The sequence below is a fragment of the Dasypus novemcinctus genome, chromosome 19 (genome assembly GCF_030445035.2).
Source record: "Dasypus novemcinctus isolate mDasNov1 chromosome 19, mDasNov1.1.hap2, whole genome shotgun sequence".
Classification (NCBI taxonomy): Eukaryota; Metazoa; Chordata; class Mammalia; order Cingulata; family Dasypodidae; genus Dasypus; species Dasypus novemcinctus.
Genome location: NC_080691.1, coordinates 34,510,908 through 34,521,629, shown reverse-complemented (window position 1 = coordinate 34,521,629; position 10,722 = coordinate 34,510,908). Strand labels below are relative to the sequence as shown.

Genomic DNA, 10,722 nt, shown 5'->3' with positions numbered 1-10,722 from the left:
CTTCCAGGGCTGGGCCGTGGAAATGCCACGCAGCTTCCCCTTTCCCCAGTCGCCATGCAGCAAGGGGCCAAGCAGCCGCGTGGAACGGCCCCTGGACGGCCCCATGGAGGTGGAGACTCAGACAGTCCCCGGCACCCCGCAGCCGTGCAAGTGAAGGAGCTTCCAAGGGATTCCAAGCCCCGGCGTTCAAGCACCCTCCACCCTCCAGCCACCCCAGATAGAGAGGATTCTATCTGGAGAACAGATAGCTGTCCCCGCTGAGTCCTGCCAAAACCACAGATCTGCAAGCTAAGTAAGTGCTTGTTGCAGTTTTAAGCCACGACGTTGGGGGTAGATCGTTACGTGGCAATGCACCGTCATCGTGGTTGTCCTTCCCCGATCTTTCAGGACCTTGCTCTTAGACAGCCCTCTAAGGTTTTCATACCCTGAAGTACCCACCCTTCCTGGAATGCTGGCCCGTACAGGTTTCTTGCTTCCCCAACTTTGCGTGCACTGTTCCCTCTGCTGAGATGGTTGATCTCCCCAATTTCACCTGGCATCTTCCAATTCTTCCTGCAGTTTGCCGGGTCTTTGGCAGGGTCTGCCCTGTGTGCCCCAGGCAGGAACTCCTGCCTCCTCCCCAGGGTCCGTGGTGCTGTCCTTTTCCACCACCTGGTTCTACTCCCAGGCTATTGCCATCTCTCCCGAGCGGGCAGTCCCTGGCGCAGGGGCTCTAGCTACCTGCTTTTGTGTCGCCTGCCCTGCCAAGTGTCAGGAATACGATAGGCACTCAATAGGCCTTGGTGAAGGCTGCACATACAAATGAAAGAATTTGAGGGAGCTCATCCTAAGGGAGGCACAAAATGGCAAGAATGGCTCAAACATTCCTTAAAAGAGAATGATGATTCAGGAGGACTACAAGACTTATTACAAAGCAAGAGTTATTGACATGTGGTACCAGTGCTGGGATACACAAACAGACTAAAGGAGCAGAAAAGAGTGTCCCCAGACAGAAGTGTAAATCCTGTACAGATGTGGGAATCTAATATGTGACATTGCACCATGGTGAGGGGAAATGGACTGTTCAGTAAAGTGTTCCAGAACAATTGTCATCCACTTGTGGAAAGCGAAAAAAGAAAAGAAATTGGATCCGTATCACACACCATGTACCAAACTCAGTTCCAGGAGAAATCAGAATTTAAATGTGAAGCACAGAACTTTGAAGGTCTTAAGGAAAACTTGGAAAACATATTTGCAATTGGTTAGAAAGAACTTCTCGAAGAAGGCATAGATGGCCCACACCATAAAGGAAAAGACTGATGTTCGACCACATTAAAATGTCAAACTACTACATCAAAGTTAGAAAAACAAAAAGAGAACAAGCTGCACTCTGGGAGCAGATATTTGCACTGCCTTTAGCACACACACAGAGAAAACACCTGGATTATCTCATTTCGTCCTCCCTGCAACCCTATCACACAGGCACTATTGTTTTCCTAATTTTCTAAGTGAAAACATAAAGGCTCTGAGAAGGAAAATGACTCGCCCAAAGCCAGCACCCCTGAACAGCCGTTCGAGCCCAGACCTCCTTGACTCTGCAACCGAAGCTCTACCGCTGTGCTACAGGGCGGGGACGAAACGGTGTGGGAATCACGGGCTGGTCAGCCCACACCTGCCCCTGAAGGGACGGTGGTCAGGTGCCACGTAAGAGGGAGGGCGCCCGGGAGGCCAGCCAGTCCTGCCGCCCAGGGGACAGGGGGAGGGAAAGTCAGGCGAAGTAACGGAGGCTGCCGAGAGGCTGCCCAGGATCGCCCGGCTGGGGGGTGCACGGCTCCCCAGGGCCCTGGGCCCTCCCCAGCCCGGCACTTCCCGGTTCTCCCTTTCTCTGTCTCTTCCACACGCAGCCCCCCAGCTGCCACCAGGACAGAAGACAGACACTGCCGCAGGCAAGTTGCAAGTCACACTTTATTCACTGGCGGGAGGTCTGGGGGGCAGCCGGGGGCAGCCAGGGGCAGGCCTGGCCGCGGGCAGGCGGCTGGCGGGGCACTAGTTGGAGGGGTGGAAGGCGCCTCTTTGGTGCCACTGCTTGTCGCGGATGCGGCGCACGGACTGCACCTGGGGGTGGGGGGCTCCAAAGTCACCGCTGTCCTTGTAGTCTCCCTTCTCCAGCAGGAACTGCAGCCCGCGGTAGCCGGGGTACTGGTAGCCCACCCACCTGCAGGGCCAGAGATGGGGAGCGGGCTGGCAGGCAGAAGGGAGGGCCCCCCATGATTTCCTGAGCCCCCGGGGCTGAGCAGGACACCTCTTCCTGCTCACCAGTACCCAGCCTCTCCCTTCTCCCTTCTATGACGGGGCAGCTCCCTGCCCCTGAACCAACATTGACCGAGGCTGGCATCTGAGTGAAGGTGAATTCAGGCTTAGGAGAAGGCAGGCCCCTCGTCCACCTCTGCCGACCCCAAGCCCAGCTGCGAGGACAAAGGAGAGCGGGGAGGGGAGGGGTTCCAGGAGCCCTCCATAAGCCTTTCACCATTTGAAACTCTACTATGTAGAGGGCCACTAAATCCTGCCACCCAGAAAATGTCACAGAGCCCCGGCCTGCAAGAGCCTGCCTGGCCAGTCCCTGGGGTCCCCTCCAGCTCTGCTTCTCAGTCTTGTGCCCCTGCATCTCTCTGCTCCAGCCACACTCACTTCAGACAGTCCCTCAAACTCACCAGCCTCCTCCCTCCAAGGGGCCTTTGCACATGCCATTTCCTCCACCCGGATGCTTTTTTGTTTCCCTCTATATCCCTGTAATTCCCGCTCCTCTTTGAGATCTCAGCTCAAGAGTCCTTTCCTCAGGGGAGTTGCTCATATGTATGTGGATTCTTAAATTATTAACCCCTCACTAGGCTGTAAAAAACAGAAGCCAGTTCTCTTTGTCAGCATATGAGCACCTAACACAGTGCCTGGCACATGGTAGCACTTGAAAAATGGAACGAATGCATGAATGGGTGAATGAATGAATGAATGGGCAAATGAACACAGAACTTTGCACGCTATTTTAAGAGCTGGCCAAACCCCAAGAAGCCAGTGTGTGCTGGTAAATTGGCTCTGTTGGGGAGGAAAAGAAAAAAAGACCTGCTTTGAGGAATTTACCAACTTCCATGGTGTAAATGCTCTCACCGTGGCTGCTTTCAAGCTACCACCGATTGGACAACCGGCACATCAACAGCCGGCTCTCACCTGCTGGTATGAATGAGCCAGCTCCAGCACGCCACTGCCTGCGGCCCCGCTGTGGACGCCCACAGAATCCAGATTTTTCTTGATGAGAACCTCCCCCCACCGATGCTGATGGCCAAGGTCAATGGACCAAAGGAATTTAATTCAGTGGAAAATGACACTTCCAGGGTGGGCTGGCCTTCCTGCCTCGCCCACCTCTTCCACCCTCCCCTGACGGCCCCCCACCTCGTTCTCAGCCTGAACCCACCCCCAACAGTGACTGTCCCGCTCTTTGGAGCTGAGACCCAGGCATCTCTACTCTGAAGGCAAGACGTTGTCCCAGAGGCTGCTCTGGGTGGAACTACAGGTCTGACAGCCACAATGGGCTGGTGGCTTCTCCAGCCGCTGTCCCTTGGGAGCCTGAGCTCTGGCTCTGCGAGCAGGTCTGCAGGTCACCCGTGGGCTCAGGGCAGTGCAGGGCCCAGGACCCCGCGATGGAGGCCCCCGGGCCAGGGCGGGCCAGGGCCGGGTCTGCACTCACGTGCCGCTCTGCACCCGCACGGACGACACCTTCTCCTGGTAGCCGTGGGCATGGAAGCTGGGCACGTCGTCGTCGATGATCTCCATCTTCTTCCCCGTGAAGTTGGGGTTTTCATAGAGGATGATCTTGTGCTCCTGGCCGTCCTGTGGACAGGGGGTGGGGAAATGACGTGGGCGAGGGGGCGCGGCGGGCTTTCCCACCCCATCCCCATGCCCAGAGTTGGGGTCGGGGAGGGCCAGCTGGGTCTCCGGCAGCCCTGTCCAGCAGCGGCATTGCTGACTTTCTGCCGGGCCCTTCTCACCTAAAGGCACTCGCAGGTTCTGTGCTTGGGCGGATTTTGATCCCGAAAGGTCATTCACCTGCTCGCGGCCTCACTGTCCTTTATAAACGGCGGCCGTGAGCCACACACACACACACGCGCGTGCTCGGACACACACACTGCTCACACATTCACATACTCTCACAACACTCACTTATACACACACAACACTCACTTATACACACATTCACACTTACACACACTCACACAACACTCACTTATACACACATTCACACTTACACACACTCACAGCACTCACTTATGCACACACACATTCACACAGCTGTTCACACACACATGCTCACACACTGCTCACACACACTCACATCCACACACTCTCACAACACTCACACTTACACACACACACAAGCCTACTACACTAATTAACCAGCCTAGAGTCGCTCTGGGCCCAGCCTCTGGTGCGCACGTGGGTTTTCGGCTTCCCGCCATCTCCTCATCTCTTCCCATCCTTCTGTTTCTACAAGCTAGGCTCATTCAATCCTTTAAACAATACTTCTCCCATCTGATACGTGTGACGGGAGTGGCACGAGGGCACCGTTCACGTGGACGAGCACCGCAGTCCCGGGGGGCCCCCAGAGCCGTGCCACGTGGCAGCCCCCGGGCCGAGTGCGTTAGAGTCTCAGGACAGTGAGGGCCGATATCCCCATTTTACGGATGAGAAACTGAGGCCCAGGCAGGTGGCGTGCCGGACGCGGGGTCCCCCGGGGGAAGTCCCCGGCCTCAGAGGGGGCCTGGTGCTGCAGGGGAGGCTGCCCGCAGCCCGGGCCGAGGCGGCAGGGGAGCGGGGCGCGCGGGGCTCACCACTCGGACGGGCCTCAGGGAGCCGAGCGCGTCGGTCCTCCGGCTGCTGCTCCACGCGTCCCAGCGCGGGTACTCGCCCTTCTCCAGCACGAACTGCTCGCCCTTGCAGTTGGCCTGCTCGAAGCCCACCCAGCTGCGGGGCAGACACGCACAGACACGCGAGCGCGGGCAGGTCGGCCCCTCCGAGCTCCCGCTGCAGGCCCCCGCGCGCCCCAGGACTCGGCCCCGACCGTCCCGGCCAGGAGCGGGAGCCCCAGCCCCAGCCGAGGGAGCACGACCCCCGGCGTGACCGAGGAGCGGCAGGGAGCCCAGGGGTCACGCAGCGACAGCGGAGACGCGCCCCCTGCAGCCTTTGCTCGTTCCCGGGTGTAAACCCACCGCGCCCCGTTTCAAGCCACCGACGTCACGTGGCCGAACGCGACACCAGCAGGAGACACAGCCCGCCACGGTGCGGGAGGCTCGAGGGCCTTCCTCCTAGAGGGCCCCTCTTTCGGCCTCCTTCCTCCTCTGTCCTGGACGCTGCTCTGTTGACTCAGGCTTTCCCCAGAACCCTGAGTCCTCCACGCCCACGGCACAAGCCAAACGGTGCGTTAAACGGAAGGCCTAACCTCAGCAAGGGCATCGCTGAAGGGGGTGGGGGGAGTGGGAAGAAGACAGCAGGAACCTGAGAACGCCCAGCTTTAGGGGCATCCGACACGAGGACAAACCTTCCCGCAGGGCGCAGTAGCGCCTGCTGAGAATACCAAGCCAAGTCACTCCAGAAGGGGAGAGCGTGTTCACTGTCCTGCTCTAGGACACGAGAGCTCTTCGCCCAGCAACTCTGCTTTGGGCACCATGTCCCGAGAAACAGAATCAAGTGCTCACGGCCATGGGAGTAGGACGCTCCCCGCGGTGCTGTTTATAATATCAACTAATCGAAACAACTTAGACTTCCGGCAGCCCGGCTCTAGCAAGTACATCGCGGCATGTCCAATAATGGAATGCTACAAAGCCCTGCAAACTAATGAGGTGGGACGCCGCTTCTCAAACTTCACTGGGAATAAATATCACTACGAGAGATTGTTAAATATAGATTCCTGGGCTGTAAAGTAAAACATTTGAGTTAGTGTGGCCCAGGAATCTGAATTTTTAAAGCACTGCCCTTCTGTGGTTTTGATGCAGATTTACCTCAAGCCATTCAATAAAAAACACCAAAGTAAATGCTATCTAATAGAAGGGAGAGGATTCACAGTAATCACATGGACAGAAGTTGCAATCATTTAAAAATGAGTTGTAAAACAGTATGTGTGGCATGGTCTAATTTTTGGTAAAATATATATATACACACACACACAGAAATGAATCTAAATTTATACCACAATCTTAACAATGATTACTTCTGAATGGTGACATTAGGAACATATTATTTTTTCCCTAAACTATAGTTTCTTATTTTTTAACAATAAACGTGTATGGCTTACTCATGAATGATAACGAAGGTTGTGCTTATTTTTTAAAAGAAAGCAAAGATGTATAAAATCCACTTGGGAAATTCTTTCATCAAAAATAACAAAACTGGGGAGCAGATGTAGCTCAATGGTTGAGCACCTGCCTCCCACATATGAGCTCCTGGGTTCAATCCCCAGTACCTCCTAGAAAAAAATATGAAAATCAGATGTGGTGCTTAAAAGGTCAAAACACTAGTTATCAGGAAGGCAGGCTCTCGGGCAAAACAGATTCCCTGAGTGTGCCAGACCCAGTATTGCCAGGATTTGGAAAGGGAAAACCTGGGACATTCCATCTTAAATTTCCAAGGAGAGTAAGGACATTCCCAGGTCAGAGGTGGGCAGCTCTAAAAAGACCCGTGAGAGGGCACCGTGTCCATCTCCCTGCCGTGAGAAGTGGCTTTTCATGTGAGTTTTTTCCCTTCATCCTCCGAGGATGTGATTATCCTCAGCCTACAGAGGGGGAAACTGAGGCTCAGAGAGGGAAGTTCCTGGCCCAATGTTACACAGCCAAGAAATGGTGGAGCCGGGATTTGAACTCAGCTTTGTCTGACTCCCAAGTGCACAATCTCCCCCTGGGCTGTCAGTCCCCAACTCCTGGTCCCCTGATGGCACAGTGAGGACAGACCCTCCCAACCCCACAGTCCAACAGCCTCTGCCCCGGCATCACCTGAGCAGGTGTGCCCCACCCCAGGTACATACGGTCCAGCCTGCACCAGGACAGAGCCTGCCTTCTCCACGCCGGTGTCCTTCAGGTTGGGGCAGGGCCCACTGAGCTCGTGTGAGTGGCCCTGGAAGTTCTCCTGCTCAAAGATGATGAGCTGCAAAAGGAGGAGAGAGTCAGACCTTGTCGTGATGGTGGGAAATGTGAGCAGGGCAGGGGGGTGGGGAGTGAGCTCCGAGAGCCCCGAAGGGTGCTCTGCACGGTCCAGCTCTGCCATTTACCAGCCGTGAGGACTTGAGCCAGAACCTTACCTCTCTGAGCCTGTTTCCCCATATGTAAGATGGGAAATAAACCCCCTACCTAAAGGGTTGGTAGAAAGATTCAGGATAGCCCAATGGCTAGCCCACAGTATTTTTTCTTTGTGTGTCTACATAATTATATTAGGATGTGCCTCAGACCCCAAGTGGGTAAGTGGCAGAGCTGAAACTGGAGCCAGGCTTCCTAACGCTGAAACCACTGGAGCAGAACTTCTCAGACTCTAACGTGTGCATGAAGCACCGGGATCTCAACGAAATGCGGTTTCCGATGCAGCGGGTCCTGGGTGCAGCCTGATCCTGCATTTCCACTCTCAGGTGATGCTGATGCCACGTTGCTCCAGACCAGATCAGGCGTGGTCAGATGCCAGACCACACCGGTCCCCTGGAGCTGAACCAGTGCCCCCAAACGCATCCCTCACCCCCACTTCACCCGTAAAACCACACACGCCTTGTGCTGTTTCTTCAAGCAAGCCCCCAGGACTTTCCAGCTCTCCCTCACACCTCCCCGTGGGGGCGCTTCCTGGGGGAGCCTCTGCCCCCTGCCCTCGCCTGGTCCTCTCTGCAGCCAGGGAGGCTCTGCCCAGCGAAGGGACCCCCCAGGGGCTCACAGCCGAGTGCCCACTGGGAAGCGGCTCCACCGTTCAGGAATCTAGCGGGCATGTGGGGCAGGTTGTCCAGCCACTTGCCAGGGAGCTGCCTCTGGATGAAGAGCTGGGCTCAGGGCAGCCGACACCCAGCGGGGGCAGCTCCTGGGTGAGAATCCGCACGGTCAGCACCGGGCTGGGTAAACACGTCGCTCTCTCCCAGGCCAGGGATTAGCCAGATAAAGGCGGGGAAGCGGGTGGGGGGCCCAACAGGCTCAGAGGCAAATGCCATGACAGTTCAGCCTTCACGGTCACTGCGCAGCCCCACGTGAGGCCAGGAGACATGGCGCTGGCATCTCCACTGCACTCGGCGGTGCTACCCTGGGAAGCGTCTGACTGCCTTGCTCTAAGAGCAAACTGGCCGTTGCACTTACTTTGCAAGGTTACTGCAAAGAGTCACGGATGTGGAAGTGAGGGGCTCGTGCGTGACCACACGGCCCGGGGGCAAGGTCGTGCAGCAGGAAGGGTGAGGAAGGTCAGTTTCTCCACGGAAGGCCTTGGAAAGCCCAGGGACTCAGTACTATTACCATGATTGTTGTTATTATTATTAATCGATATAGCGGAGGCTAAAATGTCATACACGCTGCACAGGTGACATTTTATGTATAGCTACATACGGCTATTGAACGTGTATCAAGATGGGCTGTAAGGGGGAAAACACACTGGATATCGAAGATTTAATCTGAAAAAAAGAATGTAAGGTACCTCCCCCATACAAATATAATATGAAAATCAATTCATTGTTCCCTTGGACCGTTTCAATGTGGCTACTAAAACGTTCCCAGTTCCATACATGGCTCTCGTTTTATTTCTATGGGACAGCACTGCTCCACGCCACGTCACGTGAGCCTTCCTGCTGTTCCTCGAACCCAGCTTGTGCCTACCGCTGGGCCTTTGCACTTGCTGTTCCTTTGCCTGGAATGTTCTCTGCCAGCCCCCTGCCCCTGTTTCACGCAGCTGCTCCCTCATTCCATCCAGGCTTGGTCCAACGCCGCCTCCTCAGAGAGGCCCTCCCAGGCTACCTCAGCTAGCACAGCCCTTCCTTGTCTACTCTGATGCTCCTGAACCCTTACCCCCGCTTTGCATTTCTTTGCAGCACCTCTCTTGACTTGAAATCATATTCGTTTGTCATCTGTCTTTTCTTAGAAAGTAAGCCCAGTGGGGGTGAGGGAGTGACAAATGGGCAAATGGGCAATCCTGGGGTGAATTCCATGCCTGAGGCTCCGGAAATGGGTAGAGGAGGCAGCTGGTGGGGGGCGGTGGTTGGAGGTTTGGGGGCGATTGGGTGTGATGAGCCCCAAGACTGGGTTAAGAGACCACCGCCCTGAGAAGGGTGGGGAGGATGAGAGAGCAAGGAAACCGTTAGGTGGCGTTCGCTGGACACGCACGGCGGGCCAGGCGTTAGGCTGAGCTGGGTTTCTTTGCTTCTTTACAACCACCCTAGGACATAAATCCCAGGATGGTCCCCATTTTATGGAAAAGAGACCAGAGGCTCAGGGAGGTCAAGCGACTGGCCCAGATCATACAGCAAGGGGTGGGGCCGAGATTCACACCCCACCTCTCATCCACAAGCCCGTCTCTGACAGGGACTGAGGGTTCGTGCCCAGCCTTGGGGAGCTCCCGAAATGGTGAGCAAGGGGTGGGCAAGGCGGAGAAACCGCAGGCTCCAAGCCAGAAGCTGGACTGGGACTCTTCACATGTCAGCCCTGGGCTGGGGAGGGACCATCAGAATCAGCCCCCAATGTGCAGAGGGGAGAAACCGAGGCTCCAGGAAGGGCCAGAGGTGCAGAGGGGAGCCCCGGGGAGGAAGGCTTTCACCCGCTTTGCAGAAGAGGAAACTGAGGCTGGGAGAGCGGCACCACCTGGCCCGCCCTCCGGAGACCCACCTTGGGGTTGGTGGGCTGCGGCTTGCCGGCTTGGGTCTGGTGGTCTGAGGCCATGGTGGACTCTCCCGCGCAGGAATCTCCTGGAAGAGACGGAGAAGCAGCAGTTAGGGTCCTGCGCCAGCCCCCAGCCCCACCCCCTGCCTGGCTTCGTTCGTCCTGGAGCTGAAGAGTCTGCAAGTGACACCTGAACTTCCACCGGCGGCCTCACGCCTTTGTGTCCAGGGCCACCCCAGGGGGAAAAAAATTGAGGCTTACGCCCAAGAAATGTGAAAAAACCAGGGCTCGAGCAGGGTCCAGGTAGCCCCGGCACTCAGCTCCAGCCGGCGGACGCCACGCACGAGGAGGAACGTCTACACCAGAACTTCTGCCTCCGCGCGGAATTTCTTGATTTAACAGAAAACGGTAGGAGCAGCTAAAACCCATGCACTGGCCACGCCTGGCTCCCAGCCTGTGATCGCACAAAGTCCCTGCACCCCCGCACCTTGCCCCCCAAACTCCTCGCCCAAGATAGGGTGATGTGAAGCTCAGGCGGCAGGGAGGGGATTTCTTAGCTACTGACACCAGAAAAGTCTGGGAAGTGATCAGCCTCGTCTCGCTTCTCAGGGGAGGCGCCGTCAAGGCACGCGGTGTTTCCCAGGGGAGAGAGGAAAGCTGGCTTCCTTCTCCAGAGATGACACCCAGCTTCCAGAACCCCTCTCCACCGTAGAGGCCAGAACGGGATGCCCCCCCAAAAGGAAGAAATTCCGTAGAGCCGCGTAGGGGCCAACCCTGCCCTTCTCCTGCAAGAAACGCGCCCCCGGGGCCTGTCCCCTCACATACCCCAGGCCCCGGCATTCTTAGGCTAAGGACTGAGCTCAGCGGGTTCAGC

The 10,722-nt window shown here is 56.4% G+C and overlaps 1 protein-coding gene across 1 annotated transcript; it reads right to left on the bottom strand.

The window, feature by feature from the left end:
- Window positions 1–2,025: 2,025 nt before the first annotated feature.
- On the bottom strand, window positions 2,026–9,908 carry CRYBB2 (crystallin beta B2). The gene is made up of 5 exons (XM_058281087.1): window positions 9,855–9,908; window positions 7,046–7,164; window positions 4,860–4,992; window positions 3,719–3,861; window positions 2,026–2,194 (listed from the first exon to the last, which is right to left on the bottom strand). Exons 1-5 carry the CDS (start codon window positions 9,906–9,908, stop codon window positions 2,026–2,028), a joined length of 618 nt encoding a protein of 205 aa, XP_058137070.1.
- Window positions 9,909–10,722: the final 814 nt, after the last annotated feature.

Bases quoted from the DNA above. Each gene is read 5' to 3' on its own strand.
- CRYBB2 (XM_058281087.1), bottom strand. From the start codon at position 9,908: ATGGCCTCAGACCACCAGACCCAAGCCGGCAAGCCGCAGCCCACCAAC. The intron at 4,993-7,045 runs GTATGTACCTGG...TCTGCCCCGCAG, and splicing joins GTCCTGGTGCAGGCTGGACC to CTGGGTGGGCTTCGAGCAGG. The intron at 2,195-3,718 runs GTGAGTGCAGAC...CTGGCCCTGCAG, and splicing joins GTGCGGGTGCAGAGCGGCAC to GTGGGTGGGCTACCAGTACC.